The sequence below is a fragment of the Cicer arietinum genome, chromosome 1 (genome assembly GCF_000331145.2).
Source record: "Cicer arietinum cultivar CDC Frontier isolate Library 1 chromosome 1, Cicar.CDCFrontier_v2.0, whole genome shotgun sequence".
Taxonomy (NCBI): Eukaryota; Viridiplantae; Streptophyta; class Magnoliopsida; order Fabales; family Fabaceae; genus Cicer; species Cicer arietinum.
Genome location: NC_021160.2, coordinates 18,430,217 through 18,456,503, shown reverse-complemented (window position 1 = coordinate 18,456,503; position 26,287 = coordinate 18,430,217). Strand labels below are relative to the sequence as shown.

General features: G+C 27.8%; 2 protein-coding genes across 2 annotated transcripts; both read left to right on the top strand.

Annotated features, from left to right (window-relative positions):
• Nucleotides 1-1,324: 1,324 nt before the first annotated feature.
• On the top strand, nt 1,325-5,754 carry LOC101488809 (uncharacterized). The gene is made up of 6 exons (XM_004488105.4): nt 1,325-1,496; nt 1,711-1,742; nt 3,265-3,442; nt 4,535-4,690; nt 4,842-4,947; nt 5,038-5,754. Coding segments are annotated over exons 3-6 (363 nt in total). The 5' UTR covers nt 1,325-1,496; nt 1,711-1,742; nt 3,265-3,343; the 3' UTR covers nt 5,040-5,754.
• Nucleotides 5,755-16,135: 10,381 nt separating this feature from the next.
• LOC101488468 (uncharacterized) lies at nt 16,136-16,855 on the top strand. Its single transcript, XM_004488104.4, has 2 exons — nt 16,136-16,388; nt 16,474-16,855. Exons 1-2 carry the CDS (start codon nt 16,292-16,294, stop codon nt 16,599-16,601), a joined length of 225 nt encoding a protein of 74 aa, XP_004488161.1. The 5' UTR covers nt 16,136-16,291; the 3' UTR covers nt 16,602-16,855.
• The last annotated feature ends 9,432 nt before the right edge of the window (nt 16,856-26,287 follow it).

Here is a 26,287-nt window from a genome sequence, read left to right as displayed (position 1 = left end):
AATAGATTGAAAACAAGGTTTGTTTAGCAAATTTATAGAAGTTATACTTAGAAAAGCAAAAGTGGTTCCTTTTATTCAAATTTATTTTAGAAAACGGAGTTAGTGACCAAATTCAAAGATGAAAACAATAAAGTTTATCAGTGGTTCTCTTGTCACAAAATTTAGTAAGTGAATTAAAAACATATTCAAAGTGTTGTCACTAATTTAATATTTTCTATCATATTTTAACATAAGCCTTAAAATAATTAGTCCAATTTCTAAAATAGATTTTGGAGAAATCTACCACAAAACTCCCAAAATGATCATTTTACCCTTTTTACTTTTTATAGAAAAACATGTTACTCAATCTTGATTTTCACATTTGACCTGTAAACAAATTTCTTTTTTAAATTTAAAAAATTTGATTCATTACAAAATCTTCGAAATACAGAATGAGTTCAAATTTTTGGAATATTCGAAAGATTCGTATAATTTAAATGTTTTGAAATAGAGTTTATAAGATGTGTTAAATATATTTGAAGATTTTAAATTAAAGAAAACTTTCAAAATGTTAAATTTTTGGAAGTATAGAATGTAATATTATATTTTGAAATTTTCAATGAAGATTAAAGTTTCGGAAATTTGATATATACAAAATATTTCAAAATGTAATTTTTTAAATATGTATTTCTGAACTTTCGTCATCGATGAAAGCTTTGTACAAATTTAGAAAAATATGTTTTAGAAGTTTTAAATAGTTTGAAACTTTTGAAAATTGTTGAAACTAGAATTTCAGAAGTTTCAAAATGAATGAAACTTTCGAATATATTTGGAAAAATTAGAAAATTGCATTTGAATGGTTTGAAAGTTATCAAAAAGTTCGGAAAAATCACTTGTGTTTCTGAAGTTTCGAAAGTTTTAAATTGCTTGAAACTTATTCTTTATATTTTTTTTAATAAAAAATACTCTTTATCAAAAGTACACATCTAGTTGTTGGAGGTAAGGGAATATAAACCGCTTCAATGATTTATGGTTTAGTCTACCTTACCGTGAAGCCAATGTAGACATATTTAACTTAGGTTTGTTTAAACTCATTTAAAGCCTAAGCTAGCTCAAGATTTTTAAAGATGTTTTTAAAATAGTAGTATTAGGACATGAGGTTAAAAATCCAAAATTTATTAGTATTTTTTTTTTACCACTGATTCTCCGTAGGTATTATCCGTGGGTAAACTAAAAGTAAATTTTTGTCTATTACTTTCTTTTTTAAAAAAAATAAACTTTATTCTTAATAGGTATTAGTTAGAATAAGTAATAATAAAATCTCAGTAAAGAAACAAAACAAAATTAAGAGTATTAGTAATTTCTTATTAAGGAAACAAAAGGATAGAAACAAAACCCTTCTTCCACCAACTTGCAGCCACCGAGAAACAAAACCCTTCCCTTCAGCGCGCATTCAATCAACGGTATTGTCGCCACCGTGCTCTCCGTTCACTGTTGACCACCACTTCAAAGCACAGGTTCTCTCATTCTTTCTCGTTCTTCTGTCGTTCGCGTTCTCTCTCTCATTCGATCTCTCTTGTTCTTTTTTTCTTTGTTTTACTCCCGTTTGTTGTCGTTATCTCGTTTGCTCTCTCTAATTTGTTCTATTTTCATGATTATTTGTTGTGTAACTAAACGTTTATTAACTTATTTGCAAACCCTAACTCGTTCTCTCGTTTTGTTCTTGTACAGCTCATTGAAATCCCTAACATCTCATTTCAAAGGTAAAATCTTGAAAATCCCTAACTATGTTTGTTTAATTCCTAAATCTATTGTGAGGTGTGATATTGATTTTTTTTGCTTGGATAGTGATACTGATACTGAGGTGGGGGTACCATTTTTTGTGTGCTTGGATTCTGATTTTTGTTTGCTTGGATAGTGATATTGATATTGAGGTGGGGGTACCATTTTTTGTGTGCTTGGATTCTGATTTTTGTTTGCTTGGATATTGTTTGCTTGGATACTGATATTAATTCCTAACTCCTAAGTCTGTTGTGAGGTGTGATGCTGACATTGAGGTGTTCTTATATGTTAATACATGTTTATATTCGTTGATACAAGTTTATATTTTTTTGGGAATTGATTGGAATTGGTTGGAATGTGTTCTTATTTGTTGCAAAAGGAATGTTATTAGTGTGATTTAAATGCTTTTTACTCTTGCTAATTGGGTTTATTGCTCTTCTTCCATTCTTTAATTGAACAGTATTTGGCTAGGTTTAACATTAAGAAGAACAAAAATGATTGAAATTAAATTATTACATGTAATGTGGGTGACTAGTTAACCATGAAGGAATAAAGGGTAGGTTTGTATAGCATTTTTTCTAGCACAATGATCACATAGATATGCAAGAAACAAAAGCCTGTGTAAAAGTGAAATACCTTAAATGACATAAACATTTGCATATTTTTAGTGTATGTCCTTATGGAATTTTAGTTAAAAGCCAAGATATTGTTAGTGGAGCACATTAAGGTTTTCTTGTGGGAGTAGTTTTTGACTAGGTCTGAAGGTGGTTTTGTTTGTTAAATGCATTTGTACTAAGGTTAGAATATCTTTTATACAGTTGTACTTAGTGGAGATTTTAACAGTCATTTAAATTAAAATTGCATTTAAATAAGAAAACTGCACAAAATCAATTTTACCAATTTTGTTTGTTTGTATTTTATCAATTTTTTAAATATATTGTTTTATAAAAACCACTTTGATATAATTCCATACAAAGAAGAACAAGATGAAAATATGAACTGTAAATTCCATTATGAACAAATATGAACTGTAAATTCCATTATGAACAAATATGAACAAGATGATATAATGAAAATATGAACAAGATGATATAATTCCATTTTCATAGCTTACAGAGCATTGCTACAAATAATTGTAAATTCCATACAAATTTGAACAAGATGAAAATATGTCTACATATTGATTTAGATAGAGTATTTAGCTGAATTTTGTTATTCTTTTCATCTTCTCCTTTATTATGAATCTTTTATGCACATCAATAGAATGAGAGCTGAATTTGGATTCTTCAGTACTTCATTTAAGGAAACTCTTGTAAAAGGATATTTATACAAATTTTAATGAAACAACAATCTGATTTTTTAAACTAATCTAAATTATCTGCTACTAATTTTACAACAAATATCTGCATAACTATTTACAGTTAGTTTGACAATTAGTTTATGTTTGGAGAACATTATTTTCAATTTGAATTTTGAGTAATAACTTGTTTGAGGTTTGAATAGGTATCCTATAGGAAATGCAGATCAATCAGTTCACCTTGTGGCTAGTGAAGGTCTAGAGGCATATCTCCCATTAGCCGATATGGTTGATATTTCTGCAGAAGTTCAACGTCTTTCAAAGCGCCTTTCGAAGATGCAGAAGGAGTATGAAAGATTCATAGCTAAACTCAATTCTCCAAAAGTATGAAATAATATATTCCTTACCATCTGCACTATATAATTTTCCTTGTTCCATGGTCTATATGATGTTTAAGTATCAAAGTCTGTTCGTGAAGCCATTTCAACGCACAGACTTATGCACAACTAATTAAATCCAGATGCAAGTCACTTTCTGTTCGCATTGAAATAGTGCTCTAAGTCTAATTAGGAATTTTTGAAAAAAATGGGATTTCTATTGGCATATTAAACAGAATTGGGGCAATTAGCATATTAAATAGAATGGGATTTCCAAATATGTTGTCTGCATTGAAATTTGTCTTTTATATCTTTTAACGCTATTTAGAATGGTAATATTAAATCTAACACTAAAGATTCTAATGTAAACTAATATATGTATTGAAGTTCTGGAGGTCATGTTTGAATGAATAAAAGAGAGTAATGAAGGTTGTTCTTCATAAATCAACTAGGATTTCAAGTTCCCCGAAGATTGAGAGGCTAAAGGAGGGAAGACCATAAAATTAGGGGTAGAGGAGACCGACGAGCATGTTGGTACCTACGACATTGAGTACAATGATAAGAACCTAGGTCCTTGTAAAAAACAAGAAAAATAAATTTGTGATGGGCTCTTCGAGGGGATCTAGACCTCCAAGAGCCCTGGGCTACTACTTTTATTGCTTGGCTTCCAAAAGCCATGTGGTATATACAGTATATAAGACTCCAAGACTTGCTAACCAAGACAGAACTATTCATAGGATTACCATTAACTAAGCTAATCAGACCAATTATTAGTTAAACTTTTGTGTTGATCTCTATAAACATAAGAAACACAACTTCATTTTCATTCTGTTCAGAAAACTAGTTCAAATTAGACTTAAATTCGCTATATTTTTGTCACATTTTTTGACACTCTTGTAATAGTTGGTTAGATGTCTATATTTTGGCATTATACTAAAATAGTCTATGTGGATTTCTTCTGGAATGTATTTACAAAAGTAATATGTGCATAACATTGACTAAAACTTTCTGCAGTTTGTAGAGAAGGCCCCAGATCTGTGCATAACATTGACTAATATGTGCATAACATTGACTAAAACTTTATGAGTGTCCAACTTAGATGGGAGAAACTGTTTGGAATGATCTTGAGAAGATATGGATGGATCCGTCATATAAGGATATATCAAATCGAGCTAAGAAAAATCGTACTTCTTCTAAAGGAGGAGTTGTCCATACAGGTGGATCTATATCCATTGCTGAACATACCATTCAGATGGTACGCTTTCTATGTCAAAGTCTTCATTGTATAACCATTTAATGTTTGACTCCAAGACATGCCTACTATTTGCTATTTTGTTGTTTTTCTTTTCTGGCGAAATGTGACTCTCATTTTGTTCACGGTTCTGTTGTTGTTTATTTTTTGTAAGGCTGAAGAGTTAGGTAGAGACCCCACATTGGATGAGGTCTTTTTAAAAACTCACACTAAGAAGAAGGACAACTCTTGGGTTGATGAAAGAGCAAAAAAAAACATATGTAAGAAATATTAAATCATTCATTCATTCTTTCATTTGTATTTCTTGTAAAAGTAATTTGATTATGTTGCATTATTTTCTATTTGAGTAGAAAATATTTCAAGGTAAGTTGCAACAAGCCTCCAAAGGTGGGGAAGCATCTAGTAGTTGTAGCCAAGTGGTTAATGCGGAAGCTCGCTTAGACATGTGGGTCCAATTTGTTGGGGGGAAGAATAAAGGGAAGATCTATGGTGTTGGAGATAGATCATCGCTTTATAGATCAGGTGTCGCAAGTCTAGTTCCAGATTCTCGTCCATCTAGAGGTTGCGCCAATTTCTTGTCTCAACCATCTAACGAGATAGCTGCACAGATAGCAGCATTTGAGGAGCGAGCAAAAGCGACAGAACACGAGGCACGAGAGGCACGAGAGGAGCTAAGGAAAGTAGAGCAACGTCGATAAGAGGAAGTTCAACAAACAGAGCAACACACTACAGAGCTACAGATGCAGCTAGCAACGTTGGCAAAAAGTGTTGTTTCCATACAGGCCGAGTCATCCCGTCGTCGTTGTCATCCAGATTATGACGAAGATGAGTCTAGCGATGATGACGGCGAGGAGTAATACTGGTTTCAGTGTCAGCTTCGTTTAGTAGTTATGACTACATATTTTGTTTAAACTTGTAGGCATTATCTATATATATTCCTACGATAGTGTCGTTATGTGTATTTTGAAACTTATTGCAATAACAACGTGCTTATTTTGAGACTTATGGAAGTCAGGATGTGTATTTTGAAAACACTATTTATATAATATTTCACTTTGTTTTGACAATGATGTTTTAATATGCTTACAATTTATTTTAAATATATATTAAAAAATATACAGCAAACTGTAAAAAAAACAAAAATAGAATTAAAATCATTTTTTCATTACCCACGGACAATTCATGGATACAATTATCAATATGAAATATAAAATAGTAGACTTTGTCACAGATGGTTCGTGAGTAATGTAACTTGTGACTTTTCCGTCGGTAAGTATCTACTATTTTATCTACATAAAATCTATGAGTAACTTTACCGGCGGAGATTCGGTGAGTTACTCACGGACAATCCTTAAGTACGTGTAACCCACGGCTTATCCGTCAGTAAATATTTTCCTACGAGCGATTTAGCTAGGAACTCGTGTCTGTGGGTAATCCGTGTGTAATTTTACGTTACCTATGGACAGTCCGTGGATAAAGATAAAATCTGCCGTAGGTAATAACAATTTTTCTTGTAGTGTTGGTTGGAGGGATGAGCTTTGTGTGAGCCTTTTAATAGGTTGTATGATCTATCATAGAATAAATCATTTTCAATAGCTGAGATGATTAGTCTTGGATGGTGTGTTGATGGGAGAGGATGAAGGTGGAGAAGAAATTTATTTGTTTGGTAGGAGAATCATATTTTGGAATGCATTGCTTTGTTGGAAACAATTGTTTTGCAAGTAAATGCATCAGATAGTTGGACATAGAAGCCTAATCATGATGATATTTATTCTAGCAAGTCAGCTTAACATGTATTAGTGGAAGCATCAAGTGTGACAAATAAACTATTAAGTGACATTATTTAGATTAACGTGAATCTACTTAAAGTCTAATTTTTTTGTGGAAACTTTTGTCTAATAGATTGTCTTTGAAAGATAATCTGACTTTTCATGGGATACTTGTGTAGCATTCAATTTGTGTGTTGGTGGGTGTGCTAAGATAGAATTACTTAACATTTTTTTTTTATTGTCCTAGTTTTGGTCGGATTTGGATAGATATTTTGGTTTGACTCAGGATTAAAAGCATTTTTTAAAGGGTAATCTCTACATGCTAAATGGTTCAAAAATTTACTTTTAGTGACACGACGTTGCGTCAAAGTCTTCAAATTATTTGGTTTGCATCTGTTCGGACAGTTTGAAAGGCTTGTAATCAGGTGGTATTCAAACAAGGTAACACCACATCACTTAATTTATTAGATTGTGTTAAAGTCGTTTATGGGTAGTGATTCAAAGATAAAGCTAAAGACTTTTCTTATGACTTATGGTGGCAATATCCAATAGAATGCCTTGGTATTATTTTATAATTTATGTCTTCTTAGTTTGACTTATGTCGTCGAGCTTTTTACCGAGCTGGTGTTTTTTCGCGTTTTAAGCGCTTGTTTTTATATCGTTTTCATTATTAATGACACACATTTTGCTTTGAAAAACCGTTTCCTTCATTTTCATATATAGGGTTTATAATTATTTTCAAAAAAATATTATTCAGAGATAAATTTATGACCAATTTGTTATTACAAAATGTACTATCAACTATAGCTGTTCAGAACGGGCTATTCCATATGAGCTGGTCCGACTAGTCCACTAAAACATAGTGTTTGAGCCTAATAATTTAGCTCAATTTTTTTTAAGGTTTTTGACTCGGTCTGAATAAATCAATAATCCATTCAGGTTAGTCTATATGAGTATTGGGTAGTCCATAAAATTAAATTAAAAAAATAAAAATAGTAAAAGAGATTAAAAAAACCGCTCCACATACCAAAGAAAAGTTGGTCCAAAAGAGATTCAACCAACCAACGTGCCCATCAATGACTCAATAGTGATATTCATTCAAATTGAGTTAGATATCGATTTATAATTTATACTCGTTCAAATTGATTCACTTTTAATGTATTTATATTATACCATAAAAAATTAAAATCAATGGGCATGAAAAAAATTTAAATTAAAAGTTACAAACAAATTTAAAAAAAAAATTAAAAAATAATGTAAAAAATAATATGCGAACTACACACCCAACTGACAATCTTAAAGCCGAACTTGGTTAATATATTTAGAACAATATTAAAATATAATTTTTTGGCCCAACTTAAAAATTGCACAATTTGTTAAAACCAATCTTAAACATATCAGATAATTTGTTTTGACAAATCTATTATATTTGTTATAACTTCAAAAGATTTATAAATATAAACAAATTACATGTAACACGTGGACTGTATAGAAACCAATTTAATCTTATATATGATTTGTCAATGTGTGATTGAATATTGGTCATGTTAGAGACTCTCTAAAGTCGATATGAACGAAGATCAACAAATAATCTTTTTGTAGATGAATGAGATTAAAAATTATATATTTTACATTATTCTTAATCATGCACTATATGTGAAATAAATTAGTTTGGTCATTAAAATTAAAGTTTTAGTTAAGTAATTTATCATTTGCTTCTAAAATATTTGTGTATCATTAACGTATTTTTTTACTTTCTTAATGATTTTATAATATAGATGAAAAATATCATAACTCATAATCAATTTCATAAAAAAGTATATCATAACAAGTCGGACCATTGTCCTAAAATGGCTACGCCATTCTTTAAAAAAAATTGATGATACTAAGATGCTAAACTTGAGCCTTAATATTTTTTCAACAAGTCAAACTCATTTAAAGAAAATCTTGTTGGATCCATTCTAAACTTAAGTTTAAAAGGCTTTTTCAATGGTATTTAGTATGGCCTTTTTAGTTATGTAAGAAGTTTTATTTATTTATTTTTTATTTTTAAAAATGGTCTAAGATAAATTTGAGTAGATTAGAACTTCTATCCCTTTCGCCTTTCGCTTAGTTAACCTATTTTCACCTCTATATAAATTTACAAATACTGAGTTTTTGGAGACACTATATAGTTGAATTAGATGCACATGAATATCATTAACTCTGCTCCTAAATGATAAATGCAATTATTACTTAATAAACTAATTATAGAAATAATACTACTAAAATACCTTCTTCTCAACAAGAAAATTCACAACACAACCTTACTTTTTATTTATTTATATATATATATATATATATATATATATATATATATAGATTAATTAAATAGTAAAAAGGTCATACTAATAATTGTCATTAGGACATTTTCTAAACAATAAAAAAAAAACTAATTTAAAAAAAAAATCACTTTTTATAATTGTAAAATATGAATTACATAAATTGACCTTTTTTATAAATTAATTAGAAAAAAAATTACTAAAATCCTCAATTTGAGTGGACAAATTTTACCAAAGGAGCACTCTTTGTTAATGTAAAAACCTAACATACTCAATTAATAAAGAATTGAAATTAAAAATAAATAAAAAACCAAATAAACGATGGATGTGGGGACAAATTCCCCTACTTTAAGAGACAAAAATGCATATAATTGTTTGCACATCGCACTAGTTTCCCTAGAGATTCTTCGAATGAATTAACTAAAGGAATTATTTTTCTTTTCTTAATTAAAAATTAAAGAAAGCGAATGGATATCCATAACTTGTATGATTGCGTCCAAGCTGAAGTCCTTGTTAGTGGTACGTTGTTGGTCTCTAGTTGGCACAATTTGGTTTCCACCAGATTGTACTTCGTCTCTAGGGGCCCTTTCTATTTCGTCGTCTTCAAACTAGATTGGTTAAGGCCATATGTTTGTGTCAACATCAACCACTCTCAACTCCCTAACTCCTAGGCTTACTATTAGCCAAGTCCCCACACAATACATCCATTATTATCAACTTTAGGATCCGTTAAATATAATCTAACTGTCACTTATACCAAAAAGATACTAACAAACATCCTATTTTTTTACTCATTTAGAGAAATTTCATTAGTTGATTGGCATTATATTTGGGGGCATTGTCAATTTTTTTTCAAAACATACTCTTATAAGTGTTTTAGTAAATATCTATACATAAAATTGATATATTAAATTTACTATTTTACTTTTCATACTACTACAAAGAGTAAGGATGGAGGTAGTAGTAAGTAGTAGTATCCTTAAAATAGTAATATTAATTAATAAGGGATCTCTGAATATAAATATTATCATTAAAAGATTAAAATTATCAAATTGTTTGTATAAAGTGGATTAAATAAAAATTTAAAATTTTTTAATTATAGATATTTTAAATTATTAAATGACAAATTATCATTTTAATTATAGATATAATATTAATTTTTCAGTTTACATTTTTTGACATCGTCTGTCACTTGACATCGAGTCTTTTTTAAATATATTTATTTTTTGTTAATATAAAAAAAGTCTTTGAACCTCGTTATTAAAATATTTTAAAAGAATATAAAAAAATTAATAAATTAAATAAATGATTTTATTATTATAAAGAAGAAAAGTAAAGACCGACCAAACATTAAATTCCCGAACATGCAGTCTGTCTACATGTGAAAACCCCCATCAATCATCTCACTTCATTGTTTTATCTTTTTTTCTAAAAGAATCCATATTCTTAAACAAATGAATTATTTTGGTATATAAAACCATAATCATACAAGCAATAATTATCACTGTTCAGTTGTCAGTCACATTGCATGTGAAAGGGAATAAACAAAGACTAAGTATGAAATTGAAAATGCCAAGGATAACTCGTGTGATTAGCCATTTTAGATCAAAGGGGATGCACTGTTGCATTGGGTTTCTATGCAAATTTACTTAAATATTCATATGCATATCAGAGATTACAAGCTTTGGTTTCAAGAAAGTATGAATCAAACCCAAATTTGGATATTCCAAGACTCGAGATTACATTCTTTATGGGGGGGTTTAGAAACCCGAAAATAAAGTAAGTACTTTTATATATAAATAAGATATTCTCTAAATTAATTTATAAGCAAAAACAAAGCAAGTACTTCTTTATCAATAAGGTTAATTAATTGACATTTTGGTTATATTTAAGTCTAGAAAATATATTTTACTTGTAATTGAGTTCGGAGGGAATATAAAGGAATATTTTGACTTTTGGTCTCGATTACTTTCAACATAACCATAGTGTTTACATTACTATATATACTCTTTGTCGAAAATAATAGACATAATATATATACTAGTAGTCTTATTTTCTCTATTACTTATGGTATTGATAATGTAGTGGAAACCAATGATCCGACACACTTTGAAGGGAAGCTATTGGGCGAAATTGATTGGGGTATACAAATAAATAAGTGTCGTGGTAATAAATGTCTTAATAGTAGTTGTTAAAGAATTAAAATAGAAGATTCTCAAAGCATTAAATGTACAATTTTCAAAGATTTATTTTCTTTTTTATTTACTAACAAGTCTTTTAAAAGCACTTATTATACAAGAATATATGTTTTAAAAGCACTTATTATACAAGAATATATGTACGTAAGAGATCTTTTTTTCATACATTGTCAAATGTCTAATTTTGTCAAATGTCTAATTTTGTGTCAAAAAATTTTCATCCTTCTATTTTTACTAATTGATAGAATTAGTCTCTCATTTTTAAAATCAGACAAATTTGATTATTTTTTCAAATTTTTTAACTAAAAATGACGATATGAAATATTCTAAATGATGTGACATGTAATTTTATGATATAGAATCATCTAGATGCATTAATTATTCATATGTTATTAATTAAATTATAAAAATTAAAAATTCAAAGTTAAATGTCAAATTTTTAGATGATTTTATTGTAATTTTATAGTTTATATCATCTCACATCATATACCACGTTATTTAAAACATGTTATATTGTCAATTTTTAATTCAAAATTAAAATAAGGGATCAAAATTGTTATATTTTAAATTAAGATAATTAATTTTATAAATTTGTAAAATAAAATGGCTAAAATTACAATTAAATATAATATCTACTATTTTGAAATATTTGTGTACAACTCTAAGGGTAATAGGTGGCTAAGAGGTAGCTATGTCTACCCAAATGTTGAAAGTGTATATATATATATATATAAATAATGCTAGCAAATGTTGATATTGTTAGGTTAATATTTTGTCATGGTTTGAACTCAGGATCTCATAGTTGCATGAATTAATTATGATGAAATTTATTATCTCTTCTAAAATAAAAAATAAATGCTAGCAACACACTTTTGTTAACACTTCTTTTATATATATATATATATATATATATATATATATATATAGATATAGATATATATATAGATGGATAGATAGATAATTTGAAGCGAATATAATTTTATTTGAAGGTAATATAATTTTATTTGAAGGTAGATATCTCTTCCAACAAATATTTTAACATAGATTCACCACTTTGTGAGAGTCTAGTTTCCTTCCACTCCAGTCAACACCTGTCAATAATTTATACAAAAATAAAATTATTAAAGAATACAACAATAACAAAAATGATTTTTCCTAACTTTCTTTTTATTTACTCGTATGGTTTATTATGCTTTATTTGAACAAATAATTGTGAACTTTTTAACGAGTAAAAGAGATTCCGTCTGAAATTACAATTAACACATATATTTGGCTCCTTCAAAATTAAAAATTAAGTTAGCTCCGCCACTTCTCACCAAAAAAGTCTACCTTAGATTCACTAAAAAAATTATATAAATCCATTGACTCCATTTCCAAGCAAAAATATGGGCATTTTTACGTCAAAGTTAGGGTACAAGATGGGCCTGAAAATGAAATGCTATGTTACTGTATTAAGACCCCACAGATGGTTGGTTTATCTTTTGTTTGCAATTGCATTGAGTGAAGTTTTCCATGTTCTCCCATTCCCCACTAAAGCATGTGGGCATCACATGCCATGGAATAAGGAAATAATACTTGAAAATGTTTGGGTGTGTACACCTTAATGAATGAATAAACTTTAAGATAAATAGAGATAAAAGATAATCATGTGATGATGGTATAGAAAAAATATATATATAGATAAAATAAAGTATTAAATGAGCGAAGATAATGAGAATAGACATTTATTATTGTTTATAATATTTGTGGCCAACTTAGGATAAGGCTACTAAAACTATAGTTTTAAAAACATATTAAATTTTTACTAAATTTTTTATAACTTAAAATTAATAAAATTTTGTCAAATTATATTGCCTAAAAAAAAATTAATTTAATTGATTGAATTATCAATTAAAATAGAAATATTATACAAAATTAATTATATTAATTTAATAAATAATTTTTTTTAAAGTATGTGATAAACAATTTTTTTATTTTATTAAAATATTATTAAAAACTTTAAAATATCTTATATTAAATTCATTGTATGCCTCCAAAAATCTTGGACCGACTCCTCCTTTATCAAACATTAACTTACCTTATTTCATTAGAAAATGGCTCAGAATTTGCAGATCAGTATTGGGGTTTCTGCACAAAAATCACAGTATCTATCTATCATTGTGACCCCAAGAAGATACCATGAAAGACTTATAAGACTAAGAATATTTGCTTATGTAATTTTACTCTACAATGTGTAAAAATAATTCAATTTTCCAAATAATTGAAATAGACAGGGACCCTCTTCAATAATTAGACATGTCTAATTTGAGATAGAAAGGTTCAGAAAAATAAAATTAGTCTCTTTCTCCCTTCTCCATATTCTGAAGCATTAATATTTTTAAAATTATGAAGTATTTGTATCGGAAATATTATCAATATCGATATTTGTACAGTATTTGTAAATAATTTCTATACTTTCATTATTTTATTGCAATTTAAACATATTTTTTTAATATTTAATATAATATTATTTTAATATTTGATTTTTTTTATTGTAATCTAACATAATTTTTTGTTTTTCAAATTTTTACAAGATGCTCAGAACCACCGTACCCGCCCGACAGAAACAGTATAACAATGTCAACAGAAAAAAGGTTGCATTTAGAATACACAAATGATAAAATTTGTGTACCATACTCAAATGCATCATTAGTCATTGATTTAAAGGCAACCTGTTATAAAAGTGTACCAGCCTTTGGAAAGGATTTAAGATGTACCGCTGTTGGAGTTGTAATTCTTTTTCTTTTCTGGGAAATGTTAAAAGGTACAAAAGCTAATAATCTTTATTACTTAATAGAGATAAATAAATTTGAAGTCACTATAAAAATTTATAATTTATTTTTAATTTTTATAAAAAAAATTTATCAACTTTTAGTTTCTTAAATTTTTCTTTTTCAATTTTAGTCTATAATTTTAATCTAATTATTACCTATCTTTTGTATTTTTAATGACATTTTACACTAATATTTAAGACATTATAATAAATTTTCTTATAGAATTTTTTAACAAGTGATAAATTAAATATTAATTTATTATTTTTTAAAAGAATTTAAATTTTTACAAAGTAGTTGTTAAACATGTCTTGATCATTAGTAAAAAGATTATTTAAAAATTCAAAATCTACACAATAGTTGATTTAAAATCAGAGACAAAAAATATAAAAGATATTTTAAAGGACTAAAAGTTGACGATGTTTTTTAAAAAGACTAAAATTAAAATTTTAAATTTTAAAGTGACCAAAAATTTATTTAACCCTATTTAATTTATTACTAGCTCCTAAAATAAAAATTATTAGCGATGGAAACTTTATTTTATAAAAAATAATACTTTGGATTGTAATTAACTTTTTTTTAATAAAAATGATATTTTTATTTTATAAAAAACAATAATTTAATTTTAAACATGTGAGATAATTTATTTATATATAATAATAAGAAATGTCTAAATACCATGAAGAGAGTTGAATTTAACAAATGACATATAAACTAATAAACATATAGTTACTTGGTCAAAAATATAAAGAGTGAAATCATATATTCACTTAAATACAATATAGTAAAACGAAAGAGAGATATTTGATAGGCTGAAATTTGAGTTCAAGCATGTCATACTCTACACATTTAGGATGTAGGAGGAACTTAACCACTACATTCTTAAATGTAAAAACAATTATTTAACCAATAATATATATAAAGTCGTGCTAATTAATGTCCTAAGAACATTTGTTATATTATTCACAATTTTAAAATTTTAATTTTAATTTTTTTTCTTTCTACAATTGAATTCTTAACGTAACATATCAAACTATTGAGTTAATAAATAAAAGGAAAATGGAAAAAATCGGAACTACCTACTGTTTTTGCTGCACTTGTGTTTGGTGCACAAATTTAGCATTTGTATGTATACTAAATGTTACCTAGAAAAAAGGGCTTTATATGCAACTAAAAGTATAATTTGGAGGATTCAAATTGAAATAAATCAAGTTGTATTTATCTATCAGAAACAATCGTGTTATTATTGCTCCATCTGTCTCTTTTTATACAAAAAATGGTGGAAGGTCATAGAGACTCTTGGAGACCACTCATTTTAGTACTAATTTTGTCTAAATATATTTAATAGTGAAGTTTTAGTAACATTTAATGCATTGCAATATTGCTTCATTAGTGAACCTATACCAGTTTTAGCAAATATACTAGGTAACTTTGAGAAAATGGATAGTATTCTATATCGGTATAAATTAATTTTAAGTGACACTAAATAGTTACGATTGATTTTATCATTTTAATTATCTCATAATTATAATTTTAAATTATTAAAAATTATAAAATCATTTATTTATATTATCTATGTAAAATTGTTTATATGGACCATTACTATTACTCAAATTTTTTGGGGAAAATCTATTAATTTACTTAAAAAAGGTGAGCATCACATACAACCTTTTCGTGATCCATATTAATTACGTCCATTTATTTCATCCACAAAAGATGTGATTATTTTAGTTTTAAAAAGAACCAAAATGCAACTAAAAAGATGGTTATATGCCATAATGGGGGACCTTCCTCCAAAAGGCTAACGGCTAACTTATATAGAAAAAAGAAAAAGCAAACCGTTTAGTTTAATTCAAGTACTTTAATAAATAAATTAAATAGTTAAATTTAAGTGATTAACGATTTTAAATTATAAATAAATCATTTGAAAAGATACTCAATTTTAAATTATAACTTGAACAATTTTTTATCATATTTTATTTCTCTTTACTAAATTCTAATTTATAATAACGATGGTTTTCTCTTGAGAATTAGATAGTCAAGATAAAAAAAAAATTCTTTAATAAATAATAATAAAAATAATAATTATAATAATAATAATTATTATTATTGTTATTATTATTATTATTATTATTATTATTATTATAGAATCCAATGGAAAAGAATTCACGTGTAAGGAAGTATGTGAGAGAGGGAGCGTGCAGCATGTGCTTGGGTACAGTGTGTTATACCTTTTGTTTGATGAGATAAGGAAACTCAAAATAAAGTTGTGATTTTCCTTTCATTTATAACCTCATCTCACGGATCTTGCCTCTATTAAATTTCTCTCTCTTTATGTTCCTCTTATTATTTTTTTATAAATAAATATTTTTCCTACATTATTAAATTTCTCCTAACTAGACATCCTCTGCATAGTATATATAAGGCCTAGAGAATAATAATACAGTACTATTACAAAGAGAACTATATTTCTTATAGAACCAAAATTATCCAAAATCAAATTTCAATGGCTTCTTGGAAGAAGACAATTACATCCCCATTCAAGAAAGCTTGCACTTTCTTTAACCAGCAACCACCAAGGGATCATAAGAAATCTCAAATAGGTATGTACATATAAATAAAATAAATGTGTCTAATCATATTGGTTAATATCATTGATTAGTATCACTGATTTTTATGATTCAACAGAACAAGATCAGAACCGTGGAATGGATCTACATGGTGAAGTCATGGCATGCGGTTATGAAGATGTTCATGTTATGTGGTCTATACTTGATAAATCCAAATCAACAGCTTGTAATATAACTTCTTCATAACATTCTTTTTCATCTATCAACAACAACAAAATTAAAAAGTATATATATTTGGAAAGTAAAAAAATAAATAAAAAAGCTAGGTGTTTGATAGGTAGTAGTGCCCCTTCATGATGGTGGTGGAAGTTTCACTTTGTAATTTTTGCTAGTGGTGATGATCATGGTGTTATTATTAGGGAATCCACATGATGATTAATATGTGCAAATCATGGTGAGATATATATATTCTTTTTGTGAAATGTAGACTCTTTTCTCTATCTACTCTGTTTTTCACTTTCTCTGCTTCTTATTGGCTACAGAGTACACAATTATTTTCTCCTAGACTAGACAAGATTTCGTGTGTGATGTTTTATATTGATTTAATGGAATTACATTAAATTTAAATTTGTGTTTTATAGTTCCTTTGCTTATCATAAATATTCATAAGATTTTTAATGTAATTATTTTTTTATCGGAAATGTGAAAAAATTGTTTCCCATGTTTTTTGGTGAGGCTTAGGTTATCCGTAGAAGAATTATAGGTAATTTATCCGTGATGATTTGACACTAATGAAAATTAAATATATGTATTTTACTATCTATATCATATTCATTATTGTATTTTATAAGTCACTCACACATGATTGATAATGAGTTATCAACTCAGTAATTTTTTTACATTGTTATTGTATGAAAATTAAACACGCTCTAATAAAATTTAATTTATATATATTATTAGCGTAAATTTATCTTTCAATCAATCACAATTGTTAGGTTCGCAAACAATATTTCACTTTTGTCATAATTATTTATAAAATTACTCACATGATTGATTATGATTAGTCGACATAAAACTTTTTACATTATCGATGTATGAAAATTAAATTTATTCTAATACGGGTTTAATATTTTACATATTCTAATAAAAGTTTTTAAACTCTCTGTCAATCATAACCATTAAATATAAAATTCTTTACACATTGTATATAAATTAAAGAGATTTATGTTTCCAAGATTCAATTAATGGAATGTTCCCCATTTATTTTAAAAAGAAATTGAAAATTTTGAACTTTTGTCATAATTATGGTAATAATTTATTGACTGTGGATTTTTTTATATTGTCGGTACATGAAAATTAAATTCATTATAATACGAGCTTAATATTTTACATATTCTAATAAGAGTTTTTGAACTACCAGTAGGATAAAATAAGTTAGGTCGTCCGTCAGGGGCCTATGACCTGACCTAACTTGTTTAATAAAAAACTAAAAAAAGCTAAACTCAAGCTATTTTTAAAGCTTATTTATTTAAATATGTCATACCCACACATATAAAAAAGTATATTAGATCGACCTATATATATTTTATTATTTATTAATGTTATTTTTATTATTATTTATTCATAAGATTATTTCTTATTTTAAAGTCTATTAATTAGGCAATCACTTAGTAGTCATTTCATATTCGGTAGCCGTTTTATATTATTTTCGCTATTTTCAAGTTGAATTGTTCATATTATTATATAACAATTATACTATGTAAAATTTCAATATTTACTGCTTCCAAATCTTTATTTTTTCCTTTAGTAAAGTTAGCCTTTGTAAAATCTCTTAAAATTCTTCTAGAAACTCCATTGAAGTTGTTTCTAATTTTAAGTTTTATAAATAAAAATAAATCATAAATCAAAATAGTACATGTGAATTTGTAAAAAAATAGTAAAAAAAAATGCATAAAATAGGTGCAGTAGCTTTAGAAGTTTCAAAGTTGATAATAATATTAATTATATTCTTACTGAATATGTCCATGTTTGTTTGAGAGGTAATAATTGGTGCATTTGTTTCAGGAAAAAAAATCTATTCTTTGAAACTAAAAATTATTTTTTAAGGTTTAAAAGGTGTTTGTTTCAGGTGAATAAGGCTGTTAAATGTTTTAATGTGAATAAGACATTTAAATAGGTTTTCAAGCCAAACCAAACTTTTAAAAAGACCAGACCAGACTGAAAATAAAGCCCTATGATAGGCCGTAGACCATGCTTAGACCTAAAAAATTAATTGTAAGCCAAACTCAGGCTTTCCAAAGTCTGGTTTGGCCTATTCCCACCCCTAACTAGAGTATACCAATTTAATATTTTATATACCTTAATAAAAGTTTTTAAATTACCAATCGATCACAACCCTTAAGTGTAAAATTGTTTACACATTGTATACAAATTAAGGAGTGTTTCCAAGATTCAAATTAATGGGATGTTCCCCATCTATTTTTAAAAACAATTTAAAATATTTACTTGCTTTAGGACTTAAACACAATAACTAAAAATCAATGTATTATATAATCACTCGACTCATCTTGGTTATTTGTCTTTTCTAGATATATAGACAACTTAAGTAATAATCAATTGTATGCAATGAAGTTAATTTATGCATTAAATTTTTAATGTAAAATTATATATATAAATGATTTATTATATTTTGATTTTTCATGACTAATAATTAAAAAAAATACATTTATTATGATATAATTTTTAATTATAAAATTTATTTTTCATGACTTTTAAAAGTTTATAAATATAAATTAGACCAACTATGTACTAAATCAATAATTTGACCAAATCAGTCATTGGTTTGATTCTTAAAACACGGGTAGGAACGGAAAAGATACTAAAGACGAGAAATAAAAATGCAATTGTATTCACGATTAAGAATTAATATTAATTAATGTATTTTAATATTAATTTATTTTATTAAGGGTGAAACAATCAGTTTATTAGTTTAGATTGAATCGTGAAATCATCAAAATTAGAATTTCTAAGTCACAGTTATACTAATCGGTTAAGATTGAATCATTGAATCATCAAAAGTAAAAATTTCTATGTTATAGCTTAATTAGGGCCGATTGAACGTTGGAACATTTAAATGATAATTTATATGTCAAAGTTAGTCTAATTAGTTAATGTTGAACTGTTGGATAATCAAAATTAAAATTTATAAGTCATTGTTCACCGAATTAGTTAAGAATGAATCGTTGGGTCATTGAAAATATAATTTTAAGTCATTGTTAGTCTAATTTGTTATAATTATTAGTTGGATCATCAAAATTAGAATTTTTTGTCATAATTGGTCTAATTAGTTAACATTAAATTGTTGGATTATCAAAATTAGTATTTCTAAGACATTGTTTGTTTTATTAATTATGGTTGGACATTGGATAATCAAAAGTAGAATTATTAGACATACTTAGTTTAAGTAGTTAACATTGAACTGTTGAATCATCAAAATTATAATTTCGAAATCATAAATAATTTAATTAGTTAAGATTAAATTGTTGGAGTAACAAAATTAAAATTTATAAGTCATAGTTATTTTAATTTGGTTAGATTGACATATGGAAATTATATTTTCTTAGTCATTGTTATTCTAATTAGTTAATATTGAATCGTTGGAACATTGAACTTTGAATTTTAAAATCACAGTTGGTCTAGTAAGGTTAGATTGAACTGTTGGATCATCGAAATTAGAATTTTTAAGCCATAGTTAGTCTAATTAGCGAATATTGAACCACTAGATAATCAAAATTAGAATTTCTAACAATTAATTACTCTAATTTGGTTAGATTGAATAGTTTAATCATCCAAAATTAAATTTCTAAGTCATAGTTAGTTTATATTGTTGGGTGATCAAAATTAAAATTTGTTAGTCATAATTAGGCTAATTATTTAAGATTGAACAGTCGGATGAAAATAATTAAATTTTCTAAGTCATTGTCAGTCTAATTAGCAATTAGGTAAGATTGAATCGTTAGGTCATCAAATTTAAAAATTTATATCATAAAGTAGGTTAAATTCCATCTTTGGATCTTGAAAATTAGATTTCTATGTCATAGTTTGCCTAATTAGGTTAGATTGAACCATTGGATCATCGAAATTATAATTTCTAAGTCATAAATAGTATAATTTGTGAAAAGATTGAGTAAAGAGAAAAACTCAAGAAATGAAAGTTTGAATTGTATTTTGTATCATAACAGAAACCTAATTTAAAATCAAATTGTAAGTTGGTGACGTGAAAACCAAGAATATGTAAAACGATAAGTAAAGACATAAGAAGAGTAACACAAACCAATTTATCTCAAATCACCACAAACACGATAACTACTTCCAATCCCTTCACAATGGATTTAATCCACTAATCACCAATGTTATCACACATCGACTGAACATCTTCTAGTCAAACTTGTAGTGTTCAAGTCTTTTCAATCGTCTAGCTTAGTACGGCCAAGTTGTTTAGAGCAGGAACCACTAATAGACCAAGTTACAACCGTGTTTAATATGGTTTTATGAAAAATGTCATAGAATAATTTTTTCAAAAATGGTTCTCATAAAGTGTTTTAGATTTCTCAGCACTTAGAGCTAATACAAGAATTTTCATGAGTTTGTATATATGACACCAATAGGTTTCTTTCTTGTTGTTTTCTTTTTCTTGCTTATATTTCTTAGTGACGATCAAGAATCCTTTTATAGAGAAGCTTTGAGTCCATTTGGGTTTCTGACTGTTGTTGTGATTGCATAAAATCAACATATGAATTAATAGGTCGTATCGAATCTTCAAAGATCTTGAATCAACATTAAAAACTTGTCGAATTTTGTGTTCAGAATTGATTCCGCAGATGAAGCGCAAGGTCTTTACGTTTCATGACAAGGGAGTTGCATATTTAATTAAAACTCTTAGTGCTATAAATTGTTTTGACATAAATAATTTATATTATCATCAAAATAATTAAGGGTCATTGTTCTTTAACTCACATTGGTTCTAACAATCTTCCTATTTTTTGTGATGACAAACATCTATTTTTGTAAATAATTTTTTTTATAATGAAATGATAAATGTAGAGATTTTTCAAAGTAAAGCAATAAAACTCCTGCTTAATATGAGCAGGTTTTCTAGAAAAGAGTGGAGTATTATATTATGACAAGGAGAGTTTGCTCAAAGATAAGAAGTTGTTCTAAAAAATTGTCAAAACCTATATACTCCCCTTATTGTCATTAGACAAAAAGAGTTAAATAGAGATGTAAACCACACAAAAAAAGATATAAGAGTTATAACTTAAAGAACATCAAAACATTTCTATTAAAGAGTGAATAGTACAAAATAGAGTGAAAAACAAATGCACAAAAGGAAATAAAATCAAAGGTAAATAAAAGGTTAATATTTGTTAATCTAGCTAAAATCAATCCTAAGGTATTCTAAATGGACCCTTAAATCTTGGTTGGCTATTCGTTGAGCGCCTTCGTTTTAGCTTCTAGTCGATCAAAATCTTCCTTATTTACAAACTAAGATGGGTCAAAATCAAGTGTAGAAGGAACAACAGAAAAATCTTCAAAGGCAGACTCTACATATCCTAAAGCAACAACACTAGGATATCCAATTGAGGTAACTCAACCTGTGGGATGATCAGTTGAAACTTCAATGATGCCAAGGGAGAAACCATTAGTGGTTCCAAATGAGTATAGCGAGAGGGAAAGTTACCTTCACTTGATGGACATTCTAATGTAGCAATTAGGTACTTTCTAGAATGGTCTCCATAAGTTTTCTGAAAATGCAAGACCCGAAGGTAGAGGATCTCAATAGTATGTCTAAAAGCACTTGAGTTCAGAGCGGCTAGATGCATTCCATGCTCCATGTGTTTCCCTAATTCAGGTTGTTACAAAAGAAATAACATTGTCCCAATAATTTGAGAATTCATTAGGATCCAAAATTTTAGCATTCATATTCATAATCTTGTTCATTTTAGTAATGAAAAAGTTAATGATGAGTCAAGGTTTGGAAAAGCTAAAAGGAACAAAGGGAATAAAAATGGCTAGTTCTAGGGGTTTGAAAGTATTAGTTTCAAATTGAATTTGGATGGAGTCTGAAGCAGTTTAGAGAGTAAGTCAATTACTACCCGAGCATTTATCTTAGTCACTACGTGGATAGGTTCCACAAACGTAGGTGGGGGATGGTCAAACATAGGTGTGGAATGGATGGGTGATGTTTGATTGGGTTTTTGGTTAGGTGTTTGTGGAGGGTTAGTGTGGGAAGGTGATGGTGTTGAGATGGGAAATTAAGTATTAAGAGGATATGTGTTTGATATATACCTAAGTGTTGCTAGACTTTCAACTAGGTTGCCTCAAACATTTCATCTTTGGTGTTTGTGTCTAAATCAGACATAGAGCAAGCAATGAAGGTTTGAGGGGTGGGTTTTGTTGAAGGTACAAAGAGGATATGAGTAGGAGTTTGGTGTTTAGTGAGGGTTTCAGTGAAGTAGCAATGTCATTCACAAGAAAGGAAGGTTTGAATTGTGACCTTTTTTGAATTTTGATTCTTGTGCCTAATTTAAATTTACTCAAGATCAATCTTGGTTGAAACACAATGCCTAGAATATTATGGGTACATTAGAAGTTAATAAAACAAATTAGGTTATAGTGAAGTGTGATTTGTGTGTGCAAATAATTAAAGATAAATGATAGAAATATCACACATAAAAAGTATACTGGTTCACCCAACTCGGGCTATACTAGTCCCCACAATCGTGAGATTTTCACTATGTGCTTCAGAATTAGAATGTTCTTCTTCACACCTTTTCTCTTTATCAGGCCTTGATCAATTACAATATTCACCTCTCAACCTACGAAATTTTTTACAGTCACCTTTCAACATTGAAAGGATTTTTAAAAACACATTTAGTTTAACATAAAAGATAGACTTGGGTTACTAATGATGTGTATGATAAATTTTTTTAGGATCCAATGATTCTCAAATCTGGTTTTCAGATCAATAAAGACAAACTCAGTAAACAATGATCCACATATATAGTTAAGAGAGCTGGTGTTTTGCTTGAATAGTATTTAACGTGTTATTACTTGAACAATTGTTGGTAGATTTGTAAATTTAACTCTTACCTTAATCTTCCAAATGATCTTCAATTTGTAGATGAAAAAAGGCTTGAAATATTTAGTTTAAACTGAATATAGTCGTTGGACACACTAAATATAGTGTAATTCTATTCAGAACGTTCTTGATTTGGCCAAAATGTTATTGATCTGTTTAGAACGTTCTTGCCATATGACCATTGGAACTGTTCTAAATCATAATTATGCAGAACTTTCTGCAGAATAATGAAAATACAATGGTCATCAATCTGGAGGTTGTTTTCCTCTTTTGGGCATTCATCTCAAGTTCTAGGTTTGAGCACTGATTTGAGTAGTATTAATACTCTTTAACATGTGGTTTGGATTGTGGTAACTGATTTTTTTTAAATATGTTTTTAAAAGAGAATAACTAGAATGTTCATTTATAAAAGCATAATATTCTTGGTTATGCGTTGTATGGAAAATATGGATGAGTTATTGAATAATTGTTTAGTCCTAGTATTTTGCCTCTGTGGTATGCTGAACTTTCTGTAAAAAGTGTATCAACAATGTCTTTTTTCCCTTGCTATCCTTTCTCACAACTCATCAATTTGGAGATCGATCATGTCATTTATCTGGAGGTTGTTTTTCTTCTTTGGCCTTCAGCATGAATTCTAGACTTGATTATAGTTTTGAGTAGTCTTGGTATTCTTTTATCTCAAGGTTTGAACTATGGAGAATGATTTGTTTTAATTATGTCATTAAAGCAAAATAATCAGAATGATCTTTTGATAAACCAAAATGATATTTTTATAAACTAGAATGATATTTTGCTAAACCAGAATGAACTTGAAAAATCAGAATGTTTTTGATAAACCATAATGATATTTTAATAAACCAGAATGATCTTTTGATAAACTAGAATGATCCTTTGATAAACCAGAATGATCTTGATAAATCATAATGATATTTTAATAAACTAGAATGATCATTTGTTAAACTAGAATGATTGTTTATAAAAACTAGAATTTTATTCTAATCAATCTGTCATCAATCTGAGGATCAATTTGGGTATCATTCTGCATACTATTATGCATGTTTATTTTTGCAAGTATGTCTTAAAATCTTGACTTTTAATTGCTCATTAAATGTTGGAAAACCTATATGTGAAATGCTAACTAATTTATTGCATTTTTTCCTTCCAAAAAGATTTTTATTGTCAATTGTTCTTTAACATAACAACCAGAACATTCTGGTAAATGTTCATTCATCATTCTTTTGTTGAAGCAATACTTCCTACAATTTCACTTGGTCTTACTCATGTTGTGTCTTGTCTATCAAGTATCATTGAGATAATTTAGTATAAGTATGAATGTATTAGACATTTTCTTCATGAAGATATTATCTTCAAGATGCAACAATCATTCTCTTGAATGATTAATATATGATATATTCCTTTTGAGATTCTTTCATTACTGAGTAGATACTTATGAACTTGATGATGTGAATGGCTTCTTGTTTGTCCACTTATGAAATTCATGTTCCTTAAATAAAACTCAAGTGCAATCATTACTAGATCACCATTCATAAAACTTAATCTTTTATTTCACAAGGTTTGTTGTTGTAAAATACATGTTTTTCATGAAGACAAAGATCAACAAATATGATCAAAGCAACAAGCTCAAAAATAAGTTCAAATATCTTCATTGATAAAACGTTAAATCCAAACATAGCATAAGTTTAATGTAAAGGTAAATGATACAACCAATGCTTCAAATACATGAGAACCATTCATATTTACATATCCATATAAAGTATTTTCAAAAGTCAAAATTACATTAACAACGTCTTAAAACTAATATTTTTTGACAAAATACAAAGGTATACTCGAATATAGCATGGTGTATTCGAATACAAATGCAAGTCAGACGCAAAAGCTTCAAATCTGTATTCGACTACGACCTGCTGTAGTCGAATACAAAGCAAGTCAGTAGCCAAATCCTTTGCATCTGTATTCGACTACGACCTTCTGTAGTCGAATACAAAACAAGTTAGTAGCCAAAACTTTTACATCTGTATTCGACGACACCCTTTTGTAATCGAATACAAAGCAAGTCAGTGGCAAAAATCACAAATTTGTATTCGAATACATAAAGGATGTATTCGAATACAAGGTGAAAATTTGGAATAAATTTGAACGTTACAAAGAGGTGTATTCGAATACATACATTCTGTATTCGAATACAACTGGAAGCAATACAATTTTTCAGATCTGAAATGGTTCTAGATCATTGTATTTGTTCATCAAACCTCTTGGGTCAATGGCCACGAATCTGAAGAGATGTTTATGGAGTATAAATACACCATAACTTCAGATCAAAAAAAAAAAAAACAATCCTTGGAATCAAACCTTGAACAACTTTGAACAAAATTCTGATTTTTACAAAGTACTTGCATTTCACTTTCATATCATTCAGAAAAGTTCTCGAAATACTTGAAGTATTATTGGATTGAAATCATTATACCTCTCTTATATCCTTATTCCAAATCATATTGTATCACTTGTAAAAGAAAGTAGTACTTTCTTAAATTAGCTTAATCTAAGATAGTGGTGTGCTATCTTGATGTATTGTTAGAAGTTTGTAGCAAAAAATCTCAGGGTGGGCATTGTACATTTTCTGACAACAAGTGGATTAATCTCTTGTGGTGTGCAAGAGGACTGGATGTACCCTTGGTCATATGGGGAACCAGGATAATTCTATTGTGTTCTTTATTTTTTCTGCCATTTATATTTTTACATACATCAATCCTAAACTCAAAAATAATCCACT

Coding starts and splice junctions, on each gene's coding strand:
- LOC101488809 (XM_004488105.4), top strand. CDS start 3,344: ATGGTTGATATTTCTGCAGAAGTTCAACGTCTTTCAAAGCGCCTTTCG. Junction 3,443..4,534: donor CTAAACTCAATTCTCCAAAA/GTATGAAATAAT, acceptor TGTCCAACTTAG/ATGGGAGAAACTGTTTGGAA. Junction 4,691..4,841: donor CTGAACATACCATTCAGATG/GTACGCTTTCTA, acceptor ATTTTTTGTAAG/GCTGAAGAGTTAGGTAGAGA.
- LOC101488468 (XM_004488104.4), top strand. CDS start 16,292: ATGGCTTCTTGGAAGAAGACAATTACATCCCCATTCAAGAAAGCTTGC. Junction 16,389..16,473: donor TCATAAGAAATCTCAAATAG/GTATGTACATAT, acceptor ATGATTCAACAG/AACAAGATCAGAACCGTGGA.